Here is a 27906-nt window from a genome sequence, read left to right on the forward strand (position 1 = left end):
TTTACCTTGATTTTCATTTAATTTTTTAACCTCAGCTGGGATTCTACTGACCCTCTTAATAGTCCAGATGATCTTGACGACTGCTTTGCTGAGAACCGGACGTGAGGTTCAGCAACATCTCTTTTATATCCTTAGAATACCTTTCAACCCATTTTCATTGATATGCTTATGAGTTAGTAATCAAGCTCAGTTGCCATAAGGCTAGTATCCTTCGAACTAGGATCTCTTGTCTCTGGTATCTGCTGATACAACTTTCATATGTGTCCAGGACAGTAGTTCTCATACAAAGATAGCAGCATGGAAGTAACCGATCCAGCTCCTTTACTGCCTGGTAACTACTGACAGGATGCGTTCCATCATCACAAATGTGATGTACAAGGTCCCTCAATGGACTAACCTCACCTTAACAGCCTTTTTGTTTGTGACAGTTTTCCACATACACACCCAAACAATATTATTGGACCTCTTTGTAGGGGTGGTTCCTCCTGGAATGCTACCCTTGATAGTCCTTACCCTTCCAATAAAGACTGTTAAAACTCAAATATCATCTCCCCTATGATCTTGCCTTCTGTGGTCTATGCTTTAAGCTAGAATCCCCTTTCTCTTGGTCCCATACATAGCAGGTTGAATCATAGCACTTCTCAGGTGGTTGTCAGTGCTTATTTAAATTATCTTAGCTATTCTGAGCTGCTTGTTGAGTGTTGTACCTAAGTTCCTAGTGTATTTCTTGATGGCTAGCCAACCTTAAATAAAACGGAATGAGTGACTTGTAGACGTCTTTATAAGGTTTGATAGATTGTCCTCTGTTAATACTTTTTTGTGTGCTTGCTAGTGTTCTAGATTAGCACTGTCCAGTAGAAGATTCTGCAGTGATGGAAATGTTCTGTAGTGTGCTATCTGACATGATGGCCACTAACCATACATTATTCTTGAGCCCTGGATATGTGGCAGTTGTGACTAAGGAACTGAATTTTAAATTTTATATAATTTAAATTACTGCTGTGGACAGTGAGGCTCTAGCTACAGACTGTGGATTGCAGAATACTTAATGTTGTTCACTCACTCAGTACTGTCCAACTCTTTGCCATCCCATGCACTGCCCCACACGAGGCTTCCCTGCCCTTCACCATCTCTGGGAGCTTGCTCAGACTCTTGTCCATTGAGTCGGTGATGCCATTCAACCATCTCGTCCTCTGTCATCCCCTTCTCCTGCCTTCAATCTTTATATGGACATTGATAATTTTCTCTTCATACAGAGCAGTAAGGAACCTCTGGCACATTTAAGTTCCTCCCACTCCACCCCTGACTCCTGCCAGGTTGGTTGGTTGGCAGGTTTTAATACTGGATTGACCAAAAAGTTCATCTGGGCTTTCCGTATGATATTGAAAAACCCAAATAAACTTTTTGGCCAACCCAATACCTATTTGTATTCTTCTCGTGCTCAGTTGCTCAGTGATGTCTGACTCTTTGCAACCCTGTAGACTGTAGCCCACCAGGCTTCGATATCCATGGGATTTTTCAGGCTGCCATTTCCTGACAGCTAAATCCAGAAAACCATTTCTAAAGATAAACCTGCCTTGGACAATGTTGAGAAAGCAAGTGTTGATGTGTTTTGAGTTTCAAAAAATAATACATCATGAATTTTAGGAAAGTGGGATTTCATTAAAATAATGATGACAGAAGTTTAGTGAGGAATAGGACTTTAAAAGGGAAATTTTTTAACTTAAAACTTTTCCTTAAAATGTGAGAAGTGCACATAATTGGCTTGCTATTTAATGCAGACTCCCAGTCTCACACCCAGAGATTCTGAATTCAGTTAAGATTGGTGGGGGGCATTAGAATTCTGTGTCTTTTATATCCTTCTGATGTTGGTAGGCTGGAAATCACACTATAAATACAGTCCTGTGGGACTACAGTATGCCTGTCTTTAGTAGTTTCAGAAGCTTATAGGTCAGATTGTTTTGTTTTTATTTTAGAAGGAATGTTAAACTATTCCAAGTAAATTTTTTTTTTTTTTTTTGAGAAAGAAGTTTCCTTTTTTGTCTATTTTCCCACTACATGCATTCCTCAAGGATATGGATTTGTTTTTGATTCCGCGGTGCCTGAACCTAGAGCTGAGTACTCAATAAATGTTGATTTTATTGACTTATATGTGAAATTGATTTTCAGATAGAGTTTTAAGTCCACAGAAACAATGCTTTTTTTACGGAGAAACTTAACCCAAATTACCTAATATTCTATTCATAAAGGAAACTGATGCCTCACGGTCTCTGAATACATTTGTCGGCCATTTAGCTCTTCCTTGGGTTTCCTGTACAAACCCTTGCACTTAGCCTCTTCCTGTCCTTGATTTCCTTAGACTTTCATTACAATTTTTTAAACAAACCCACTACTTAGCTCCTTTTGAAGTAGAGCCATATTATTTCTTAAACTCCTAGGACAAAAAATGAGTAGAATGAAAACATACTTGCATGAGAGAATTGAAGGTTTTGTAAGTGCTCTTAATTTTTTAAAAGATTTATAAAATTTGAACATAAATGTTTCTATCATATTTTTTTGTGCACAGAAGAGGTATGGTAAATTATGGTTTGCAACTATTAATCCAAAATGTGATAGGGATCCGCATCAGGAGGGTAAGACTAGTTTGTTTTAGGCAGCATGTGAGATTTTAATTCACCAAATATTGGGAGCACAGAGTCTTAACACCGGACCAACCAGGGAAGTTCATAGGCCAACCTTAATTATAGAATACATCATTAGGTCATGACCCAGAAGTCTGGTACTTTAGATTGCAAAGAGACCGAACAACTTTCCTATAGACATAGCAATTTATTAAGGACCAGGGAAGGCAATGGCACCCCACTCCAGTACTCTTGCCTGGAAAATCCCATGGATGGAGGAGTCTGGTGGGCCGCAGTCCATGGGGTCGCTAAGAGTCAGACACGACTCAGCAACTTCACTTTCACTTTTCACTTTCATGCATTGGAGGAGGAAATGGCAACCCACTCCAGTGTTCTTGCCTGGAGAATCCCAGGGACGGGGGAGCCTGGTGGGCTGCCGTCTCTGGGGTCGCACAGAGTCAGACACGACTGAAGCGACTTAGCAGCAGCAGCAACAGAGATCCAAACTCTGGTCTGATTTGCTTAGCTATTACTACCAGTTTAGGGTACTGTCTTTTCTGATGGAATCAGTCTTTTAGAAAATTTAATCTAGGTGCACATACAGGATAGGCTGTAGGGTTAAAGGCAGAGAGACCACTTTAGAACCTAAGAGACCACTTTTAGAGACCACTTAGGTTCTTTTATAGTAGTCCAAACAGGAAATGATGAGGTTTTATATACAGTGGTAGCAGTCAAGATGGAAAGACAGACTTGGACTAGCTAAATGTCAGTCACTGAAAAGAATAGTCTCAACACATTCCTTTCTCAAGGAAGCCTTCCATGATGCCTTAACTCCAGTATATTGGGTTCCCCAACTGAATGCTGTCATAGCATTTCTCACAATCATAATTATTAATTGGGGTGTTTTCCGCATACTTCTTTAGCTTGCTCCTTCAGGGCATGACTTCGCTTGTTTTTGGCTGTATCCCTGTTGCCTAAGTAAATGGAGGTCTTCAGGGTCAAAACTTTTCGTAATACAGTTAAGTCCCTTACATATGAACCTTCAAGTTGCAAACTTTCTCTCCATTCATGTAAGTTAGTTCATATGTCTCATGTACAGTGTCACGATGTAGGGGTTTTCTTTGAGGAGGCACTGTTACTCTTTGAGACACAGGATCCAAATGTAGACCAGTACATAGAGGTTGCAGCAACTGTTAATGCAATCCAAAGCTATTGTGTCATCTCTGATGAGAAAAAAAGAGCTACTACCCAGACATCACTGGATTAGGTATTCAAAAGGGTAGATAGAATTGAATCCAGCGAAGAACCAGAATCCCAGAATCTGTGCTATTCAGATAGAATTGAATCCAGCAAGGAAACAACTTGTGCCATCCAGGTCAGGTGTGAGAGAAATTGCAGCTTGCTTTCCATCTCCTATTGCTGATAACCTTCAACTCTACTATCTCCCACCTCCTCTCCCCGCTCCAGTCAGTAACTCTTGCCTGTTCCCTCGATGCCTTTATGCCAGCCTTTGTACTATATTATTGTACTTTTCAGGGTACTGTATTATAAAATTCAAAATGTTTATGTATTAATGTTTCTGTGAAAAGTATTATAAACCTGTTACAGTATAGTACGATATAGTCAATTGTGTTAGTTAGGTACCTAGGCTAACTTTGTTATACTTAGGAACAAATTAGACTCACCAGTGTGCTCTCCGAATGAAACTCATTTGTATGTAGCAGATATACTATACTAAAATTAAACAACCTTTTCAACTCATTAACCTTTATAACTTATTCTCACAAGTGCGTAGAGGCTACATGATATGTGGTGATGTCATCACTGATGTTAACTGAATGGTGCTGTATATTCTTCAGTTTTCCATAATTTCCTAAGGTGGTAGGTTTAAGTATGAACTCACTCTTTAGGTTATGCCTTCAAAATCCCAGCAAACCTCAGTATTATGTAGTTATAAAATCCTGTAGACTTTGTGCCTAAGCATGAACATGAATACATTCTGTTGTCTTATTGTGAAATAAGGTTTTAAATATTTTCTCACAATTTATAAACTTTTATATTGAATTACAATTTTAGAATATAAATTTTCTCAAAATAAACCAATTTATATTTTTCTTATTTAAGAATGAATCATTGGCTTAAAAGACTGGTTGTAAGACTACATGTTCAACCCACAACTATACCATCTATGTCTGAAAATGCTAAAAAGATTAATATTTCAGTGGTCTGAGGGAGAATAGATTCCAAAAAAACTATAATAAAAATCTACTGAAGTATATTAAAGGACAAGTTACTATATGGCATTGGCTGAAGGAACGTACATACATGGTAGTAGAGAAACTTTACAGATAGCTGATGCTCCTGAATATGTGTGGGATGAAAAATAAGAAATCATGGTAATGCTACTGTTTAACAATGCAGTGTAAGATTTGTGGTCAGACATGAATGAAGTGTGTGAATATCTCATCCATAGAAATATACTTAACGCCTTACAGTGGATGAATCTACAAACATGGCTGTGCTTGCTTTTTGCTTTTAGTTGTCAGCAGCAGCGTCAGACTGTCCTACGTGCTGCACAATAAACACAACATTTCCTAAGACAAAGTGTTGAATAACTTTAAAATCTGTTTATTCTGATATTTTCACTAATGTTGAAAAGCAAAGGTGGTTAAAACTGCTAGCATTTGGCAAAATACAGTGGCACCAAACTAGCAGTCATTCTTTACTGCCACCCATTTGCAGTGTAGTGGTCAGAGTTTCATGTTTCATTTAATGATGTCCTTGTGAAAACAGTAAATTTATTTAAATCTGGGCCAAAAACATAAGTTATGAAATGGAAAGTTTACATGTGGTGCTTCTGCTACATGCTAAAGTACTCTGGTTGTCTCAAGAAAAAATACGCAATTGAACTGCATGCTGAATTAGCTCCTGTTTTCTTAGAACACCAATTTTACTCAAAAGAATGACTGTCAAATTTTTGTTGTCAGAGTTGGCTGTTTGGCAGACATTTTTCTGAGTATGATGGAGGTGAGCTTTTTTTCAGGGAAAACAACTGACAGCAGTTATCAATGATGAAATTTCAAATTTGGAAGTGAAAAGTAGAACTTTTGGAAAACTTAAAGGAGCTTGACATCTTTTTGGTACTTAGTGTTTTTTTAATGTAATGATTTTAGCTACTATGTAATAAGCTGGGCCAACACTTGGAATATTTCTATAACTGAGGTGAGCCAGTAATTTCTACATGGGCAATACATAAAATAACAAAATTGCAAATAAGTAACATTTCAACCAACTGAATGCAGGAGGTAAAAATCCAGCTTCTAATAGCCCCTTCTCTTAAGGCAGAAATTTCAGAGAACTGAATTACAAAAATACACAACATTGCCAGTCTTTGTGGAAAATAGTTTCTTCTGTGAAAATGTTATTTGTTACTGAAATCTTTTTTTCTCATTTTAATCTAATATGGTAAGATACTGGTAAACAAAGCTACTTGGGGCCCTGAATTTTTAAGAATGTAAAGGGTTCCTGAGAAGAAACATGCTATAGCATAGTGTATATATATATCAACTTTCATACCTGTCGAATTTGTCAGTGTAGTTTACAGTGGCTCCCAGAGTTAAATGTGGATTACTGGGAGGATGGGCATGCTAGGACAGGGAGCAGGTTTTAGTGGGGAAAGAGGTTCATGTTGAGTTTTAATTTTAAGTAGGACATACAGAGAAAGGGCAAGCAACAGTAGATAGTTGGAAATTCAAAATTTGGGCTTGGGGAAAACAAAAACACCATTTTCCTTTCCAGTAAAAATTTCTTTCATCATGGAATATATAATTAAACAGTTGTTACTTCATAACTGATTGGTGTATGTGTTAGCCTTAGGACAAAGGTATGAGGGTTGATATAGCAAGCTTCTTATAGTTTTTTCCACATTGTGCACATTTAAAAATTTGGTACAGGAGAGTTTCTCTTGAACTTAAAAATGTAACCAAGGTACAATAATTTGATTTTTTTGTCCTAGAATTTTCAAACTTTATATTCTTACATAACCCCTCACCTGAACTTGGAAAAGGCTTTTCTCTGCCTAACTCACTAATAATACACACTTGTGGGCATTAATGTACTTTAGGTATTTGATAGACATTTTAAAATACTTCTTTTTTTTTTCACTTTACAGTCCTTGTAGTGCAGACTTGAACCATGTCTGACATTGGTATGTTAAGAATCTAAAATTTTCTAAAAGTCTTAACTAACATTTGAAAAGAAATGTTTAAACAAATGTTTCTCTCTCTAGCCACTAGTACATTGTCAGTCTCTGAGAGATAACCATCTTCCTTTCCTTTCATTAAACTTAAAAAATCTGTCTCAATGTCTGTTATTTCTCTCCCCCCTCTAAAATATTGAATGTCTGGTCAGTTACCTCAAGTCATTTTTTGTTCAGATTATTAAGATTACCTTCCCCATCTTTTCACATTACCACGGTGCAGCAGGCCCACTTCAAAAGTTAAAAACCAAGATCACACAGCTAGTAGGTGGCAGTGTCATATACAACTCATTCTCGCTTTCCTGAGTCCCTCACGTAGCACATTTCCTGTTCCTGTCACCAGATTACAAAACAATACTAGGGAGGAGGATGACGAACCATTACAGTGTTCACTACATACTTATATCATCTTAAACCACTCTGTTCATGTTTTTATAATGGTATTTAATAGGACTAAAGCTATGATAGATCCGGCACAAATTTGATTTACTCAAGAACAGCCAATATGCAAAATTGTCCGTTATGTTCAACAGATATTAAATGTCCATGCTGGTAGGTAAATGTGTCTGTCAGGCACTTGGTAAGCAGCAAAGAAAACAGACATGTTCCTTGAACTCTAGTCCTGTGGACTGCGGACTAACAGTTTTAAAAGGTTTGAACAGTTTATTTTGTCAGAGGTGAAAGATATTATGTTGAACCTATAGTAGTGCAACTGTGCATTCTGATGATGGTAGAAACTCCAGTCTAGGATACAAGACCCTTATAAATGTCTCATTTCCAATTCATACTCAAATGGGAGGTACATCAGAGAGAAACCATACAAGGACTATGGATTATGCTGCTAATCTGAACTTTTCTTTCAAAGGAAATAAACACTGTCCTTTTATTCTAGATGAGACATCAAAAGTTAATTATGAATAGCACTGTTATGTAACTAATATGGCACTGAAAAATCTAAGCTGAATGTAGCCAGAACTCCAAAATAAACTGAATACAGAATCCCACATAAAACTCCACATCTAATCTGTCCCAGGGAAGCACTGGTTTCACAAGACTTAATTTTTAGGTTATTTCATTTTCCACTGTTTTGGGAAGGACTTTCTGCAACTAGAAAAGCATATATGGTAGCTCAGCTGGTAAAGAGTCCACCTGCAATGCAGGAGTCTCTGGTTCAATTCCTGGATCGTGAAGATTCCCCTGGAGGAGGGCATGGAACCTGGAGAATCCCCATGGACAGAGGAATCTGGAAGGGCTACAGTCGATGGGGTCAGTCAGACATGACTGAGCAACTAAGCACGGCACAGCAGAGTGACGGAGAAAAATAACAGAAGGACTTGTGTGAAGTTTTTAATTCATCAGTTATCTAGTCCTTTAGAAAAGCCAACAAAAATACTTTTGACAGGTTTATGTCTGATTTTGAAAAGCATCACCTCTGTGTACTGAAAGAAAAATAAAATTTCTTTAAATATGGCTTGTTGGTCCCTTTCATTTACCATTGTATTTGCTGCTATTTACAAATAGGAGTGTCTATCTTCAGATTAATGTGTTAATCTTATTCACTGATGTTATAACTTTTAAGGCAGATAATAAACTATAAGTCTTATATATAAGACTTATATAAGATTTAGCTTGTCATGGAACAAACACTATTTTACAAAGCATAATAACGCTTCATTTTTAGAAACTAATGTAAAAAACTTGAGCAACTAAACAGCAAAGCTGCACAGGCAATGAAATGTAACCTCATGCTCTGATTAGGCTCTCTTCCTTTCCATGAGGCCAGAGTAGCTTTCTACCTACAGTGGAAAACAGGAACTGTTACAAAGCCTGAAAATGTTCTAAACCCAAATCCCGGAGCATTTTAGTAGGCTTAGCATCTTTAAAGCCTTTTAAGAAAAGTACTAATTGCTCAACTACCCCTTTCAAACAGTGCCAAAAAAAAGCTCTACTTTCTTATAAGACTTATTCCATTTATATCTTTTCCTAACTATGGTGAAGAGATTTATACCAAATCTTTAATACTGTTTTTTCTCTCAAAGCAAGTTCTTTGTGCTGATATTTTCAGTGTCAGGAAGCACAGATACTAGTAATCATTTTCGATCTTTGTATTACCAAGGACATCTTTCTCCATCTTCTTCTGAAGGATGAACAAAACTTTGAGGTGTACGTTTCAGGAGATAAACTGCAGCATGAAGACCCCCTATGTTGACCCAAACAGTATGCACCTTCCGCCATAGGTGTCCCATTCCAGATAATGCCTGTGTATACACAAAAAGAAAAGTAATTAGCTGATAACTGCTTCTCTACCACTCAGAGGTCTTAGTAAAAAACACTGGGAGAAGAGAAAATACATCCTACTCAAATATCCCCAAGTCTAGTTAAAAAGGTCCCAAATTTGTCACAGGCTGAGGTTTTGCACTAACATACAGCACCTTGGCAAAGCATTTCTTGTCCTGAGTCAGTAGTACAGCTCGGCCTGTCCCTGGTCTGCAGACACGGCTCATCTCCCGCAGGCAAGCTGGATAAAGGTTCCAGTTTCTCTTCTTGGAGCCCATCCTATAACAGGAGGTCGAATAAGTTACTTTTGCAAAAGGTAAGTAGCTAGGACTGTATATGAGAAGTTCTTAGGAATTCATTGCAATAAGAAAATCCTGAAGTATGAAAAAAGTTGCCTTGTAAAACCACGCTTTGCCATTTATGTGTCAAATGATCAGACTAGTAAATTGCTTAGAATCTTGAATGGGCTGAACTGGTTAAGGGTAAAAGAAACTGACAACTATAATAGTTAATATAGGTTGTCTTAGTATAAGCAGTTATATAACAAAATGCATGTATGCTCCGTGGTGTCGGAGTCTACAGCGCAATGGGGCTACTGGAGCGGGTTGCCATTTCTTTTTCCAGGGGGTCTTCCCGACCGAGGGATCAAACCTGCATCTCCCTCATTGGCAGGCAGGTTCTTTACTAGCTGAAACACTGGGGAAGCCACATAAACCAGTGATTAAAAAACATCCTGAGATTTTCTCAACCTTTCTCTGAAGTATTAATGTAATTCAACAGTGGGCTACAAAGTGGATGAACCTCCTGTGATGGTCAGGATCAAAGTGTAGTTAATACACTTCTGAGTTCTCAGAAGAAACAAAATGGGTGAATCTATCATACTGTTAAAGGAAGTAAAAACCTAAGTCTCCTAAAAGAAATCGAAGATTTCTGACAGAATAAGCTCAAAAGAAAAGACAACAGATTTAGAAGATATGTGGGTACTAATATAATAACAAATGAAAGTAAAACTCATTTTTTAGAAGTCTCACCTTTTTCCAAATGGCATGTCTGTTACAATAATGTCTACAGAGCCAGTTCTTAGTGGCAGGTTGCAGATATCCCACTGAATAGTATCTATGGGCAAGCCCAAGGGCAGTTTGCTGTGGGGACAAAAGAAAAGGTGCTTCAACATATCCTGAAGAATGAAATTAAAAAAAGACTTCTCAAGAGACTGTTACAGTATCCAAAAATTAAAATGAAATCAGTGACAACATCTGCAACTTAGCAAAAATGTTTAAGGTAGCATGTATGTGGAAAGCACAGATCATAAGCTAAAACACTTATAATATGTAAGAACAAGTAAATTTAGAAATTAGTTAAGACTGATTTTCAACTTTAATTGCATAAGAAAATATTAATATTTTAATATGTACTTGTTTTATAAGAACAGATTTTGAAATGAAAAAATGATTTATGAGTTATGAGTCTGAATGAATCAAATATTGGGATACACGTGGTCCTGCAAGGCTATGAAATCATCAAAAGTGGTCCTGAAGCATACCAATAAGAAGACATTAAAGATTATATGGGTGGGATAGACAAATATTTGGTATTCGGTGACTCTTCCCCCTGGATTTCTCTAATTCCTGTAACATTTAGCACAAGATTGAATTCCTTGTTTGTATTCAATTAAGTTTCAGACAAAAGGGCACCACTGCCATCTTCCTCTTCCCTGAGACCTGGGAGGATAGCTAAGGCCCCTCCTCTCACCCCTACATGGGGTGCCTTCTCCAAACTACATTACCTACTTAATAAAACATTTCCAGAGACAAGATCGCTTGTGCCTCTATTAAGTCCCCAACTAGATGGCTGCACGCATAATGGAAAACTTACAAAATTAAAATGAATCTATGTAATTCTTCTATGTGGAAAAGAAGATATAGGAATAAGAAGGAAGACAGAAATTTAAATAGTTGCATTAGGGTAAGGGAAATTATAGTTAAAATATTTTAAAAATATAAATTAGTTTCAGTCAACTTTAAATGGAGTCTCTCAGAATGTATATTTGGTTATAATGTCACAATGCACTGGTTGTATTAATTCATAAAGCCAATATGAAATTTGATTATCTAAGTGATGCTACAAAATCTTTTAAATTTTTACCCTTCTTTAACTTGGATCTTGGTCAATAAAGATGAGATGTTATTTGCAGCTCTATTCACAGCCAATGGATTATTATCACCAGCAATATGATAACAGTTAGACCATTCTGTAGCCCCCTAAAAGACAAGAGTATTTATTAAAACAGAATTAGCAAACTGCAAAAAAAAAAAAAGAAAACCCCAAAATGATTAAAGGTAAAATCATTTCAACCACTTGTCAATATTCAAGACAATCCAAGTCAATAATCCAATGCTTTTCTAAAGTGGCAAAACACTGCATGCTGTCAACATTGCTACCTCCCTTGCTTGAAACACCCTCCTGATCTTTCTGTTTGCTCAACTCTCACTCATCTTTGAAGTCCCAGCTCAAACGTCATGCCCTCTGATGTCAACCCCAGCTCTCCAACCTGTCTCTCATTTGCCTCTCCAAAAGCACTTTGTACATATATCTGCCACTGTACTTTTTCCCTTTTTCATACTTCTGTACCTATCTGCTCCTCAACAAACCTGGGAACTCCTTAAGGATAGGTCTGGTATGTTATTTAATCCTTCACCCAGTACTCCCTACCACACAGGAGGCCTTGCAGACTTTAAATGTACTTTGAAAAAGTTAACCAAATCAAACTGACTAACCTATACCCTTTTGTGATTATGGGATTTTTATATAATCTGAGAAACGAATACTTAAGAATTTAAATGAAGTGTAATCTTCATTATATGGGCTTTTGAATGATAACCACTATATTCTTGAAAGGATTTTGTAAGTTTAAAATATGTCAACAGAACATAAACCCTGAGCTTTTCGTATTATTTGTGCAGTGAGGTGACACACTGCCCTAGGCATGAACAATGTTCTGTGCAGATTAACAGGTTTCTGACATGAAAGCACAAACAGTTCTGCTCTCGGTTTAGGGATGAGTAACAGCACCTCTTTCTTGGTAAACAGTAATACCCCCTCACCCATGGACACAGTGCTTCACAGCTTTTTCTTTTGCCCAGACCCTTGAGGGTAATGGAGAAGGGTGTGATGAAAGCCTCAGGTGATTTCTGATTGCCCAATATTCATTTTTTCTTCTAAACCTATTTATGTAGATTTTCAGCTCCTGAAAGACAAGGGTTTTGTAGTACTTCCAAGTTTTAAAGGGAGTATTCGAAATTAAATATTTTAGAGTTTGGTGAACAAACTGTCTCTATAACCTGTCAATTCCTTTCATAATTTCATTCATTTGGATCATATATCAGCCTAGGTTCTTCTACATTGACATTCTCAGGTCTACCCCTACATGGAAGGGCCTCGAACATTTTCTTTCTATCGGCAGTGCCAGGGGCTCTTCTGGACTGTCTCTAGCTCTAGTTGTATATTTCTTGACATGTATTGACCTTCACTGCTATTCCAGACAACATTCACATCATGGTTCAAAGCTGGAGAGCACTCTGCTTTGTTTCCAGAATTCTTTGCGACAACAACTGATTTTCCTCTGTGTGGCTCCTGAGCCAGAGTAAATTTCTCTAGTTGATACTAGCAGAAAACAGCAATCATCTGGACTACTGTGATTTCCTTCTGGGATCCTAATTCCCAGGTGGCAGATGTCCTTTCCTAAGTGCACTCTGGATTATTTTTCCCTTTGTAGGTTGCTTTGGACTTGTTCATGTGTCCAGTTTCTGCTCACTCAGAATCTGTGGTATCTCCCTGAAGTTTCTTCCCACTGGCTTTACATATACTATATTTAAGGAACTTGCTATGTTTCACAAGTTTAAGCAATTTTACTGGGAGTGCCCTCTTCTCAATTATAAAAGTTTAGATAATACTGATTTAATAACAATGATTCAAGCAAACTCTCCTGTTAAATGTTCTCCACTTAGAAAATGCCTTTCCATTTCTTGCTTTGCTTCAGGTAGTTTTTGAGTCCTCTCAATGTGATTTGAGAGGTTTTTGTTTTTTTTTTAACTTTGTAACCTTGCTAAACATCCTAAAAAATCGAAATAATGTTCCTAGGTTTCCCCATCATACTACTATACTTGCTCCCTCAAGAACCTAAATGGATTAAGAAACATAATCTCACTTTATAGAGATTAAATGCCCTCTTCCAGTTTATGCTTGTGCCTTCAATTACCTTTTCTGTTCAAGTCTACCCATTTGTCTACAGAAATGGGACGCATCAGTTTGTAATTCTCAGCCTTCTCTGTAATCCAGTGAATAAACATGACTTCTAATCTAAAGCCTAGTCCTTGGCTATTTATAGTAGGTGGCTACATCTTTATCACAAAAGTTCCAGCTTTACTAGTGTAATTCACTCAAATCTTGGGTCCATGGACTTAACCTTGGTCATTACCCATTAGTTCTAGAACATTCTGGATGTATCACTTTCTTATCTAAAAGCTAAAGGAAAGTTATTACCTCAATTGGTATTGCCCCTGTTCCACACATCGGATCAACTATTATATCAGTGGGCTGAGGTGCACAGAGCCTAGAGAAGAAAACAGCCTATGTGAACAGATGTCAACAGCCAAGACACCCACAATAACTATTCCTGATGCTGTCAGATCACAGGTCTGTTATGCCAGCCTGAAGAAACAACAATCAGTATTTATTTTAAAGATAAATTTGTAACTATATGTTGAGTATATAGCCTGGCACTTAAAAAAAATTACACATAACTAAAAGTCCTCTATCGTCCAAAATCTCTATTTCACTTTGAATGGAATTTGGCTTGTAGATCTTTTCATGTGTGTGTGTGTATGTACATATGCTTTTAGAAAATACCTGTTATTCTGTATATAAACTTGTGTTGTTACATTGAAAACTCAAAAGTGTCAAGTACAACATGTATCAATACAAGTTTACTGGCAATTACTCTTTCAGGATTCCTTTCCTAATTACTTTTAAAGACAATAAAGGTTGCTATTAAAATAACTACTTTAGTTTTCAGCTCTTAGTATTTGCCAGGCATGGAATTAAGTTCTTTGCATGCATTATCTCTTTTAATCCTTTTAACAGCCTTGTGAGATAGGTTACTATTATTATTCTCAGTTACAGATAAGCTGATGCAAACCCATCCATCTGTGGATGCAAAGCTAATAGGTGACAGAGTCAGAATTAGAGGCATTACTGTTAGTGGCTTAAATGTTACCGCCTCTATGAAATATCTCCTCAGACAGGTGACAAGGTTCTTCTTTCCTTCTTTTGTCCTGCTATTCTTTCCACATTCTATTATGGTTCTCCCTCACAAAACTGAGATTCCTGAGGACTAACACTGGACTCCTTTTTCAAATTAATTTGGAGTATAGTTGCTTTATAGTTGGTAAAGAATCTGCCTGCAATGCAGGACACTCGGGTTTGATGCCTGGGTTGGGAAGATCCCCTGGAGAAGGGAAAGGCTACCCACTCCAATATTCTTGCCTGGAGAATCCCATGGACAGAGGAGCCTGGCAGGTTACAGTCCATGGGGTCGCAAGAGTCGGACACAACTTAGCAACTAAACCACCATAGTTGCTTTAATACTGGATTCTTATTGTAACGCCTGTCCAGCTTTCAAGAGTCTTCTCCAACATCACAGTTCTGGACTGCAAGGAGATCCAACCAGTCAATCCTGAAGAAAATCAGTCCTGAATATTCATTGGAAGGACTGATGCTGAAGCTGAAACTCCAATACTTTGACCACCTGATGCGAAGAACCGACTCGTTGGAAAAGACCCTGATGCTGGGAAAGATTGAAGGCAGGAGGAGAAGGGGACGACAGAGGATGAGATGGTTGGATGGTATCACCGACTCAACGGACAGGGGTTTGAGTAGGCACTGGGAGTAGGTGACGGACAGGGAAGCCATGGGTTTGCAAAGAGTCTGACACCACTGAGCAAGTGAACTGAACTGAACTGTCCAGCTCTACTTCCCCATTCCTGCCCCTCAAAACACAGAGCAACAGAATCCTTGGCAACCCTCTTGGGAGTAAGCAACTCTGTACTCCCAGCCACTGTTGCTGGGTCTGAGTAAACACATGACCGAAACTGTCAATCAGATTCTCTCTTCTTCTAACCATTGGGAACAAAGAGCTAGAAACCCTGGTTATTTAAAATTGGAAACATAAATTTAGATGAGGGGGAGCCATTTATAGAGATAAGTAGAGCCAAGAGCCCATGGGCTCCCAGGGGAGATAAAAGTGACTGTCTAGGTTTCTGGTGGTTTTCTCTAAGACCAGGATCCTACTTTTCTTAAGACATGGCTTTCAGTTTTTCTGTGGGTTCCCCAAGACATCTCAGTATTTTGCTATTAATTCCCACTCCCACACAATCATCACTTTTTTAAATCTTAAACTAGCTTATTTAGGTTTCTAACAGTTGCACCCATAATAATTCTCTATATTCCTGGCTCCTACCATAATGCCTTCAGTAGATAATAAATGTTTGTTAAATGAATGATGACTAGGAGCTCTTCCTTAATCAAATGGGCCCAGTTTTCCTACTGTTGTCATTGGATTGACAGGTTCCAATTGTGTTGAACTAGGATTCCAAGGATGAGCAGGGGAAAAGAGGAAGCAAAGATTGGAGGACAATGAAATAGAATTAACTACCAGGTATGCCAGGTACTGTATGTAACAGGTATTTTGCATCTGTTTCTGCATTTATTCCTCACTCATAATCCTTTAAGTCTCACATCAAACCTATTTTGCAGTCTGGCAAACAGAAACCTAGAGAAGACATCTTATCCTAGTGGTGGAAAGAAACACCCAAAGGGAAACAGGCAAAGAAGAAAGAAAGCCGTTTTGTTCTTTGAAAACTAGAAAATTCCAGGATGATTCCTGGGTTTCTGTGAGTATAGAATTTTAACATATAAGTAAAAGCTCTCCGTGTTCATTTATACATTATACACATTTATCAAATCTCTGCTATCCATCTGCTTCACTGCACAGAAATGAAACAGAACAAAATTTGTTGTATTTCTCAACATGGAATATATCCTTTCTAAACAGAAATGTGACAACTACATTCAAAAGGCAGATGAAAACTATCATTCTCATTTTAAATCAAGAAAATTGAGATATTAATTATGTGATCTTTTCAGAATCTCAAGGAATCAACATTGGATACAAAGAAAGAGATCTTTAACATTTTATCCTGTTCTTTATCTACTAGATTCTAACACAGTACCTCACAAAAGATTTTGAAGGGAAAATTCAAAGCAAAGTGTCCCTTGAAACTACAAGGCTAACTCATTGTCCTACCTGAGCATCCCATAGGCAAGAGTAGATCTAAGAGTTGTGGGTCCAAAATGTGTAATATTTCTTCGGTGGAGACTCTCCTCTGTCAACGCAATGCCCACAACAACTTCATTATCATGGATGTTCAAAAGAACCTACAAACAAAATAAGACAGAATAAAATAGCTTTAAGAGAGTTCAAGTTATACTTATTACTAAGATTTTAAAATTTGAGGCTTAATTAATTTGTTACTTTATTACTGAGGTATCCCTTGCATACAGTAAAATGCACAAATCTTAAGTATGTAGTGCAGTGAATTTTTGCATGTACATGCTGTGTAACCACCACCCAGAAAAAGAGTTTTTCTTGCCCTCTAAGTCAGTGCCCATCCCAGATTGTCATTAATCTGACCACTATCATGATAAATTATTTTTTCTTGAGCTTCATATAAAGGAAATCATTTAGGTATATACTATTTTAGAATTATTTTATTCTCCTTTTGATTCACTGTTTTCACAAGTTAGGTATAACCAGATTTCCTCTGATTTTTATAAGAGAAACATATTTTGAAGGTTTCCAGGCTTCTAAAATTCATTTAAAAATTTTTTAACTTTGGGGGAAAAAATTCCAAACATATAGAAATGCTTAGAAGAATACTGGCACAATGAACTCTTAACTATACCCTTCATTTAGATTAACCAACTGTTAATGCCAGGCCACATATGCTTTAACACCTATTATTTTCTTAGTACTTTAAAAAAATCTGACTCATAAGTAATGCCTGTGAAAAAATTTTTTTGGTCCTAGTTATAGTTTTTCTAGCACACAGTTAAATATAAACTATTCAAATAAAAGAAAAATGAGTTCTCCCATCTTCCACCTCAAATTTCCTCATCATGATCTCAACAGCAGCAGTTAACACCTAGCTCTATGCAAACCACTGTTCAACACACTTTATATTTATTACCTCATTTCATATCTACCCCCTCTGAGCTAGATATTATCCTCCTCCTCTTATAGATAAGGAAATTAAGACAGAAAGAGGTCACTTTTACTTGCCCAAAGTCATACAGCTCATAAACTGGGGTTTAAACCCAGGTAGTGGGGTTTTCTTGGTGGTCCAGAGGCTAAGACTCTGCACTCCCAAGGCGGGGGGCCCAGGCTCCACTCCTGGTCAGGGAACTAGATCCTGCATGCTGCAACTAAGAGTTCACATGTCACAACCAAAGACCCCACATGCTGCAACTAAGAGCCAGCACAGCCAAATAATATAAATAAATAAACCCAGGTAGTACAGCTCCCGAATCTCCTCTGAGCCCTTTTGCTAACTCTGGACATCACTGTTGTAGTCAGCCTGTTCATCATCATAACAGCTGTTACAAGGAAAAAGGAATGAGGAATTGTTCTTCCAATTTGATACGCAAAAATAAAAAGAATAACGACTTGCCCCAGATTCAAGTGTCCCAAAAGCAACAGTAAAAACATCAGCTGCTAGAGGCTGTTAAACTGTTGGAGATGGAAAGATTAGTCAGTATGGTCCACATGGAATCACCCATATAGCAGAAGATTGAGACCAAGGAGAGTGAGCATGTTAAAAAGGAGGATCTGAGCTTGGGAATATAGCGCAATTTAAGAAAGAGGAGAGCCGGCTCCAGGATGAGTGTTAGTAATGATGTCCTCGTTTTAGAAGGTCAAGGTTTGTTTTAAAAATATACCCCACTTCAGTACCAAAGTCTGCAACCAAGACACACAACAACAAAACAGTTGCTTTAATTCCTTTGAATTTTATAATCTGAATGTGTCCACACCGTGTTAGAAAAAGCACTAGGTTAGAAATTAGAAAACTCAAGTCTCAATAGCTCCCCCACTACTGTGCATGTAGTATAGACCAGGTATCATTCCAGATACTTCAAAAGTATCATCTCATTTAACCTTTAGGACACATAGGTATGAAGTGTTATTGGCTCCAGTTCGAAATGGAGGCTCAGACAGAATATCTTGTCCAAAGCTACACAGTTATGTGGAGTACAAATCTGGATTTGGCTCTGTCTCCATTGCTCATACTCTTATTAATGATACCCCATTAACTTTGTGACCTCAGTTTAATTGTCCATAAGACTTAAGTCTTGAAAATTCTACAAATTTGTTATGACAACCTTCTTGAATCATCACAGTAAGAACATGCACTTACCTCCACATCAAAGTTAGTCATATCAGCCTTCCACTTAAAATAATCTTGAACAGCACCCCCAAAATCTCTTGCTGCCTCATTTGAGGAAAAGCAGTGTTTCTCTCCTGCCCTGTTGCATGTGACTCTAAACTTCAGCACTTCTGGATCAGCTTCTTCTTTTGAGTTTTCCTCAGTCTCATCTTTGCAAGATGTCAAACCATCACCTATTAATGTTGATACCTGCTCTTTGATGGCTGGATTTTCATAATAGTCTGAGATCTGTGAATCTGAGACACTGTTAGTTAACTCTTTTTTAACATCCTTCTCAACTGTTGTGTCTCCTCGTCCATTATCAATCTTCTGTTTACTTGAATTCGGATTTAACTTTCTGCGCTTTGTTTTTTTTTTCTTGAAACATGTGTTAATTTTCCATATTTTTAAAGGGTCTGACCATGGAAGCTTCCCAGCCAATTCCTCAAAATCCTTTAGAACTTCTTCCTATAAAAGACAGAGAATGAAATCCATTAATTTCATTCATTTTTTAACACTTTAATTGAACAAATAAACTCCTACTTTGCCTATGGACTACATTAATCGCTATGTTGGGGGTGGCAGGAGTACAGGACAAAAGAGTAAATAATATAATGCCTATAACTGAGGAAATTAAAGTCTTAATTGAGAATATTAAGACGTATACAAATTAAGGCCACTACAGAATAATACAAGATAGAATGGTAGGTCACAAGCTGGGCTTCTAGGTTAAAATGTAAGCAAATAAGAACTATTAACAGTGGTTACCTCCAGGGAGGGGAAGTGGGTGGATGAAAGACATGGGAGGGCAGCAGACCTCTCAATGACTGACTTCCTATTTAATTTTGTGGCTGTGTATACATACTATTTTTGAAAAGAAAAAAACCCAAACTTTAACAATTAAAAAGGTATCTATCCAGTATCTAAATAGTATCTACAGTCATCTGTGAAAAAAGTAAATCTGATCACGTGTAAAGTACCTCAGCAGCTGATTACATCCCCGCAAATTTAAATTCCCTAAAAAGCCCAAATAACCCAACTCCTGTCTGTTTCTTTTCTTGTATCATGTCAGGATCATCTCTCCCAAGCTTCTCACCTCTGCTTCACATGTGAAGGTATGTGCTTCACATAGCCTCTCTGCACTGCTGGCTCCCTTCTCATTATTCAACAGCAGTTTAAAAAGCACATCCTCTGAGAGACCTGCTCTACTCTCAAGTCACTCTCATTTTATTTTCTTTATATAACTTAGCATCATCTAAGTTTTAGGTTCATTACCAAGGCTCCTCTCAGGAGGTAAATACAGGGACTTCCCTGGTGGTCCAGAGGTTAAGACTGTGAGCTTCCAGTGTAGGGGGTGCAGGTTCAGTCCTTGGTTAGGGAACTAGGATCCCACATGCCACACGGCATGGCCAAAAAGAAAAAAAAAACAAAAACCCAAAACAACAAGAAAAAGAACAACAGAAACACCAACTCAATAGTAATAGAATCTACATGGTATCTGTTAATCTAGAACCAGAACATAAGAATTCTAACGTAAGAATTCCTGAGTACAGGGAAGCTCAAGCAGAGGTGTAGGAAGACACCTGAGGAAGGATACCTACACATCTCAGGCAAAGGGGCGAACAGTCTGCAAAGGAGGAACAAATAAATTCTCTGGAAAAGCAGGGAAGAAGAGAATGCACCAAGAGGGAGCTTCCCTGAATCTTGTTTGTTTCCAAAGGCAGCAGAGGAGAGAAATGGAGGCTGAAAAAGGAATCTCAGAGACTGGCTCTATTTGCTGGAAAGAAAGAATAGAGATTTGCAGAAATATTCTATATAGTAAATAACCTTAAAGTTCCTGAACCTTTCCAGCTAGGGAGAAGGAATGGTTAAAAGAACTCAGTAAATGGTATGGAAATTATACCTCAATAAAGCTATTTAAAAAAAGAAGGAAAAGGAGAACTCATTCACCCACAACCTTTTGCCAGAAGGAACTTCACAGTGAATCAGGGGGATTTCTTGCTGGCCTGGAACAGTTCCTGAATCTCCCATCAAGAAGGAACTCCCTCATTCAAGGATGAGCAATTATCAAAACTTATTAGCACCAGACTTACATGAATGGAAAAAAGGAGGCAAGGGACAGAAAAACAAACAGCAGAAAACAACCAGTGACCAGAAAGATACTGACACAAAGCAACTGAAATCCATGATGAGATATGTTGCTGCTGCTGCTAAGTCGCTTCAGTCATGTCTGACTCTGTGCGACCCCATCGATGGCAGCCCATGAGGCTCCACCATCCCTGGGATTTTCCAGGCAAGAACACTGGAGTGGGTCGCCATTTCCTTCTCCAATGCATGAAAGTGAAAAGTGAAAGTGAAGTCGCTCAGTCGTGTCCGACCCTCAGCGACCCCATGGACTACAGCCCACCAGGCCCTCCGTCCATGGGATTTTCCAGGCAAGAGTATATGTTGACATGACATCAAAAAAATCTAATAAGGAAATACTTCTGCAACATAAGAGCTCAAAGAAGAGATATAAAAGCAGGAAAAAGATGAGGGGAGCTGCCAGAAGAAGATGAAACAGGAGCTTGTAGAGTTCAAAGAAAAAGTTGAATGAGAAAACAAAACCATTGCAAAAATGAAGATTATATTAGAGCACCACTTATGAAAGCCACTGCTGAAAATACAGTAAGGGATGTGAAGGAAACAAAGCAAATACAGTAAAAATGAGCAAAGATTTTGAAAAGGACTAGAGAGAACAACAGAAAACATCAAAGACAGTCCAAAGAGATCCTACATATGTATAACTGGTTTATCCCTGATAAAGGGATTTAAAATAAAACATATTAAAAAAATAATTCAAGAAAACTTAAATATAAATGGATATGAATTGCTCTAGAGCTTGACATGTCCTAACTAGGAATTATCAACAAGGAGACATATTCCGGTGACTTCAAAGATTGAAAAAAAAAAATCATCTGGGCATCAAGCAGAAATAAAAAGAAAGCAACAAATATGGGGGGGAAATAACAGGGTGGCTTCAGATTTTTCCATGGCAACATTTCATGCTAGAAGAAAATGAACAATGTCTATGATATTCTTAAGGAAGGAGAGCATGACTCCCAATTTTAAACCCAAACTATTAATCAAGAATAGAGGAGAAAGACAAACATTTCTGAACTCATGCCATCCAAGAGATAAACCTGTAACAAAAAGACAAGCAGTGTGCCTATAATCAATTTAATGAAAAGACTAAAACAAAAAACAAACATACAGATTATGACAGCAAAACAGAATGTAAATGTTACAAAGGGATGTATCCTTGGAGGGAAAGGTAACAGAACATGGCAAGTAATTTAAGCACACTGATATCTTCTTCTCTTGTACCCTGAGGTCAAAGGACAGAAATTAAAGCTAATGTTTTTTAAAGTATACTCAAAGGATTTAAAGGCATATGGGTCAGCACCAAGAAAAATTATAAAACTGGAGGATGAAAGGGAGGAAGGAAAAAAAAAAAAAAAGGGAGGAAGGAGAGACGTGGAAAATATGCCAACTTCATCACTGCTCTTAGTAGAGATTCAAGAAATACTGTGTAAACAGTAGATTAAGTTGTATTTATAAAAGTTAACAGCTAGAGAAAGATCACAAACTTTCCAAATATTTTAAAACACATGCACGTGGAAAAAGCAAACACATAAATTTTTAAAAAGCTAAATGTGTGTAACATAAACATGACAGAACCAAGACCACACATTTCTGTTGTATCAATAAACATCAATGGGATAAACTTATCAAACAGAAAAATGATCCACAGACTGAACATGTACATGGATGTATGTAGGATGTTCATTGCACCACTGTAATGACGAGAGTGTGGACAATCCCAATGTCCTAAAATGGGACTGATTACATTGTGATGCAGTCAAATCCAACAATGATAGCGGTGTGATCTCCAAGATGACAAGTAAAAACACAGAACAGAACAGTATGTACAGTATACTTCCATTTGTGTAAATATGTAAAAAAAATATACATATTAAAATATCTCTTGAAGGATATCTAAGAAATTGGTAATAACTGTTGCCTTCAAGAAGGGAAATGGATAGTATGAAGACAGAGGAACATGTTTCACTGTATATCTTTTCAATCTTTACAATTTTGTTCTAAATAAATATATAAACTGGCTAAACAACTTAAATCACAGGTGTTACCCTTTTAAAAAAATTAGTTAATAAAAAAGCTAATAGAATTAATGATATCATCTGAGTATTTAAAAATAGAGAACCCATTAGGATGGTTAAACTAACAGGTTTTTATAGACATGCGAAAGTATAATGCAACAAAGGAAAAAACTGATGGTCAACAGAATGAAAACTAGAAGCCAAACAAAACAAAGTTCTACTGGGGGCATGTTGCAACTCAAGTCCACAAAGGGCTTAACAATTTTTCACGGTCACATGCAACAGAAGTTGCTCTTGCAAAGATCTGAAAATCTACTTTAATTCTTGCTGTTTTCTTCTGGGACTTCTATCAGTAACCTGCTTTGCAGTTACTTAGAAGGCAGCTCTGGAAATATGGCTCCATAATACCAAATTCACCTCCAATTAGAGAGATCAAGAATACCCCAAATAATACAAATTCCAGGATGGCAAAAACATGGCAATTGAAGAAAATATTATTAATAATACCCTAGTAGGTTAGAGGCAAGAATTTAAGATGGACACATATTTTAAAAATATGTCAACATTTATTCATGTATAGAATCAGCTATTAAAATTTTGAAATACTTAAGAGCAAAGATTGTCAGCAGCCTGCCTGTTATTTACTAATTTTGTAGATATGATTTGGTTGGCAATGCCCGTTAGAAGGCTGAAGGGTTATAAAACTAGTGTTAAAAGTTACATTTTTAGTTAATAAAATTATCATCTATTTGCAGTCTGAACTCTTTTCGATCTGTTTTTTTCTACGTTGTGGGTTCATATCAGTTTGACTGGTTTCTGAATGATGTTTTGGAAATCAACCTGTTACCAATAAATAAAAATTAGACAATCAGGCGGCACATCATAGTTTTAAAAAAGATTATTTCTAATATAGGCAATAAAACTGAAAGAAAAAGGTTTTCAAGCATTTGACTCGAAATGAGACCTTTAAAAAGCAATGTGGAAAAATACTAAAGCCGGACTGTGATCTATTTTCAGCCTTCAGCTTAGGCAGCATCTCAATATTTAGGAATCTGATGCTAAATACAAGTTAGGAACAAAGCTGTTGTCCTAACAACTGAAGGAGTATTTAGATATTGCTTTGGCTTTATTGCAAAAAACAAGTTAGAGAAGAAAGCAGGGCAAAAAATAGAATGGTGAGAGAAAGTGTTATTGGTAGATGACACAAACTGATGCCTGCTCTTTGCTTCACAGCCTGGAAGCAATTCTATTTGAATCCATATATATCAGCAAAGCTCATCTAAGGTGCCTTTCTTTTGTCAGAAAGTCAAATCATTTGTTCTATTTCTTGTTAAGTTTTTGTTTTTCAATATTGATTTTTATTTCTTTGTTCTGTTATTCTTTCCCCTCTAAAAGACAATGGGATATAGTTAACATATAATTTTAGTCTCAGGTATATACAAAATGATTCAGTATTTGTTTACCCTGGAAAATGATCAACACAACAAGTCTAGTTAACATCTGTTACCATACAGTTTTCTGGTGATGACAACTCTTAAGATCTACTATCTGAGCAACTGGAAAATGTGCAGTACAGTATTACTAACTACAGTCACCATGTTCAGTTCTCTTATAACTGGAAATTTGTATCTGTTGACTTCCTTCACCCATTCCCCACACCCTGCAATAATTATTTTTAAAAGCAACTTTTGAAAATGGATTATCAACAAATCTCTGGATTTTACTGTAAAAGCCTCCCAGTATTCTATGATCATAAAAGAAGCAGTAATGCTAAATGATACACAGAATATGAAAAGTGGAAATAATCTCTTTGGGAAGATGGCTCAAAATTAGCTTCCATGTTTAGGAAAGCTTACCTTTGTTTCTTTGAACTGGTAATCCTTAAACTCCTGAACAACCACAAATAAATTATCAACTGATCTCAGACAATGAACCTGGGTAGGGAAAAAAAAATTTTAAGAGACAAATTCTGGGCAAGCTTTTGAAGTGCATAAACTATCAACATTTAAATATAAAAATTAGGTACAAAGATTTTAAAGCAGCTAATACCTATAATTTGTATTTAATATTTTTCCCATTTCCCCACCCTCCCATCTTTTTGGCTACCCATCAGGTTCTATTCCCCTACAGAAAAGGAAAAAAGACAGATGGAAGACTAGAAGCTAGAAGTATTCTGTGGGCAGCAGAGTTAGGAGAGAAGGAAAAGATGAAGCAGTGAAATGGGGCTTTATTCTGCCCTCACGGCTCTCTGGGGTATACTGTGTAGGGTCTGATCTCCAGCTTGGTGATTATTAGCTAAGTAACCTTGTGCAAATTACCTATTATTAAGCTTAATGATTAATGAGGATAATGATAGTGCCTATCTTTACAAAGCTGCTGAGGTTATTAACTAAACACTGGATGAAAAATACAGGGCCTACTATATGCCAGATACTAAGAGCTTAGGAAATGTTAACCAAAAAAAGCCCCAAAACACATGCAATAATCCCTGGCCCCGTGTTGCTTATGTGGTAATGAGATACAGCTTAGTGTTTACTCTAGAGGGATGGCGGTTTGCTGACCTTCACTTCTCACTTTCAGTGATCCTAATTACTTTTGAGCATGAATAAATTTGACACAGATAGAAAAATCTCTCCCTTTATGCTTCAGTACTGGAGTCTAAATTTCAGCTACATGCCAAAGTAAATAAATTCTAAGAGGAATAACAGATACTAAGAATTTCTTCCTGAGTCTCACAGGATTTTTTCTGGTGAATTGATCCTCAGGAAATATTAGGATCAATTCTAAAAGAAAAATAAATAAATAAATAAATAAATAAAGCAAACTTACAAATCAATACCCAACAGAAAATGCAGGAATACTTTAAAATCACCTGATATAGGGCAGAGCAAAGAAAAGCAGTAAGGATTCCAGAGAGGTCTGTAAACTAAGAAAGTAAACATAAAATCATCTATTTAGAAAGCCATTTTAAATATTGCTTCATTCAAACCTGAGCCAGACTGTCCACTGAAATGTCAAAGTATATCTTGCCCCGGTCTTTGCTGATTTTGCATGATGACCCCAATTTCTCTCTCACTTCATCTGCAGCTGTTTGCTCAAAACCAGTAGGCACAGTGGCACCAATAGTGACTTGGAGGTGCTCAGACTCACTTCTGGGGCCACTTTCAGTCACTTGTATAGACATCTGGTTCTCACAAAGATTCACATCCAGGAGCTGGTTAGTGGCTTCTTGAACATCAGACATATTGGCAGTGCTTCCAAGATCCTGAATATAGTCCCTTTAAAAGTAGTACAGAAAAGAAAAAGAAATAATGCCCCAAATATTATCACCTCTTACTTCAACTATAATTAAAAATATTTAATTTGGAGGTCTAGCAGAACAATCCAACATAACCAAATCAGTATTCACCAAAGTTATAAGGACTGAATAACATGGGTCAAAGTGGAGGATTTAAAATACAGTATTATTAAAAAAGCAACACAGATACTATGGAAGAAATGTAGACAGATAAGTCTTTCCACAGCATGCAACTTTTGGTTTGAGATCACCCATCTTGATGATAGTCATCACATAACTACAGAAGTTAATCTCAAAACAGAGGTTGCTAGAGCACATTTAAAAATATTTCCGCATTTAATCCTTCTTCAGCTAGTAGTTAACAACAGGGGGCTTTGGAATTTCAGACCTGGGTTTGAATTCTTGTCCTGGACATTCAAAAGTTGAATGACCTAAAATAAGTTTATTTTCCATTGCCTCTATTTCCCCACCTGCCAAATGGGAAATGAATAACGGCTCTCTCATAGGGTTATTAAAAGACTTATGCAAGAATGGCATACTACTGCCAGTTCCTACTTGCTAATTAAGGATGTCTATCTTCCTCTTTGAAATGGATAGTGATTCATGCATTTAAAAAAATTAACTGAACATCTACTGTCTTGTGATTACAAATATTTGAATGCCTAGGACAGGGCAGGCTCTGGGATACATGAATGGGCATCAGTAGAGATCTGTGAACTATCTGAAACTAACTGTAAGCGAAATTTCCTTTATCTGAGCATTTGGTACGGTGGGAGGCAGGGTGGACTAGAAAGGACTAGAGAGCTGGTAGGTGGAGATCAAAAGTTCTCGGCAGATTTTCAAAGTTTCGGGATCCAAAACAACTTAAGCAGACACAGAGTTCCTACACTGTCCCTATTCTGTACCCGGGACAGGCGACACTATCTAACACAAATAAAAGTCCGTTCCTGCCATTAGTGAAAGTCGCTCAGTCGTTTCCGACTCTTTGCAACCCCATGGACTCTCCAGGCCAGAATACTGGAGTGGGTAGCCGATCCCTTCTCCAGGGGATCTTCCCAACCCAGGGATCAAACCCGGGTCTCCCGCATTGCAAGCGGATTCATTACCAGCTGAGTCAACAAGGAAGCCCATTGTTCCTGCCATTAAGGAGCTCACAATCACTAAATAAGGGAGCGGAAGCCCACGGAAGGGCGTATCCAGCCAAGGTCAGAGTGCCAACCAGTGGCGCAGGCGGGAATGAAACCCACGTCTCCCGACTCCCACCCGAAGGGCCCTAATCACAGGAATCCCGGGGAGCACGTAAAGTCCAGGGAGAGGGAATTAGAAGGGATCCACTGCAGATCGGGCTGAAATGCAGCCAGTGCCCGTCCGGGTCGGAAGACGAAGGTCACTCCTCCCTGCCGAGGGTCAGCGGCGCCCCACCTGGCCACTCCCAGCGTCCGGTTAACCGGCCGTCAGTGTAGACCCTTCCGGCTTCGGAACCCCGCCGGCCTAGCGCGCCCGGTCTCGCCACCGGAAGCCGCCTCGGTGACCCGGAAACGGAAGTCTGGTGGCGCGGCCATAACGGCTCCGAGTAGGGGGCAGGTGCCTGTGGGAGGTCGCTGAGGGAAGAGCATGCGTATAAAGGTCTGTACGCTGTGGTGCCCAATCTGTGGTGGCCCGCCCCTGCGGTTGGGGACTGAGTCCTCAGCAAACTGAACCGGGAAGGCCGCAGGCCTCGTCGCCTGTCGTCATTGTAACTAATTTTAGAGAG

At 37.9% G+C, this 27906-nt stretch overlaps 1 protein-coding gene across 2 annotated transcripts; it reads right to left on the minus strand.

Annotated features, from left to right (window-relative positions):
- Nucleotides 1-7302: 7302 nt before the first annotated feature.
- On the minus strand, nt 7303-27731 carry THUMPD3 (THUMP domain containing 3). Of its 2 annotated transcripts, none has more exons than XM_019984605.2 (10): nt 27576-27731; nt 25845-26133; nt 24712-24789; nt 18687-19163; nt 16520-16650; nt 13699-13768; nt 11302-11417; nt 10188-10298; nt 9312-9435; nt 7303-9137 (listed from the first exon to the last, which is right to left on the minus strand). In XM_019984605.2, the coding sequence occupies exons 2-10, from the start codon at nt 26097-26099 to the stop codon at nt 8988-8990; spliced, it is 1512 nt and encodes a 503-aa protein (XP_019840164.1). In that variant the 5' UTR covers nt 26100-26133; nt 27576-27731; the 3' UTR covers nt 7303-8987. The 2 variants fall into 2 exon arrangements, with proteins under 2 accessions (XP_019840164.1, XP_070632380.1); XM_070776279.1 differs by lacking the exon at nt 27576-27731 and adding an exon at nt 27260-27542.
- Nucleotides 27732-27906: the final 175 nt, after the last annotated feature.

The sequence above is a fragment of the Bos indicus genome, chromosome 22 (assembly GCF_029378745.1).
Source record: "Bos indicus isolate NIAB-ARS_2022 breed Sahiwal x Tharparkar chromosome 22, NIAB-ARS_B.indTharparkar_mat_pri_1.0, whole genome shotgun sequence".
Classification (NCBI taxonomy): domain Eukaryota; kingdom Metazoa; phylum Chordata; class Mammalia; order Artiodactyla; family Bovidae; genus Bos; species Bos indicus.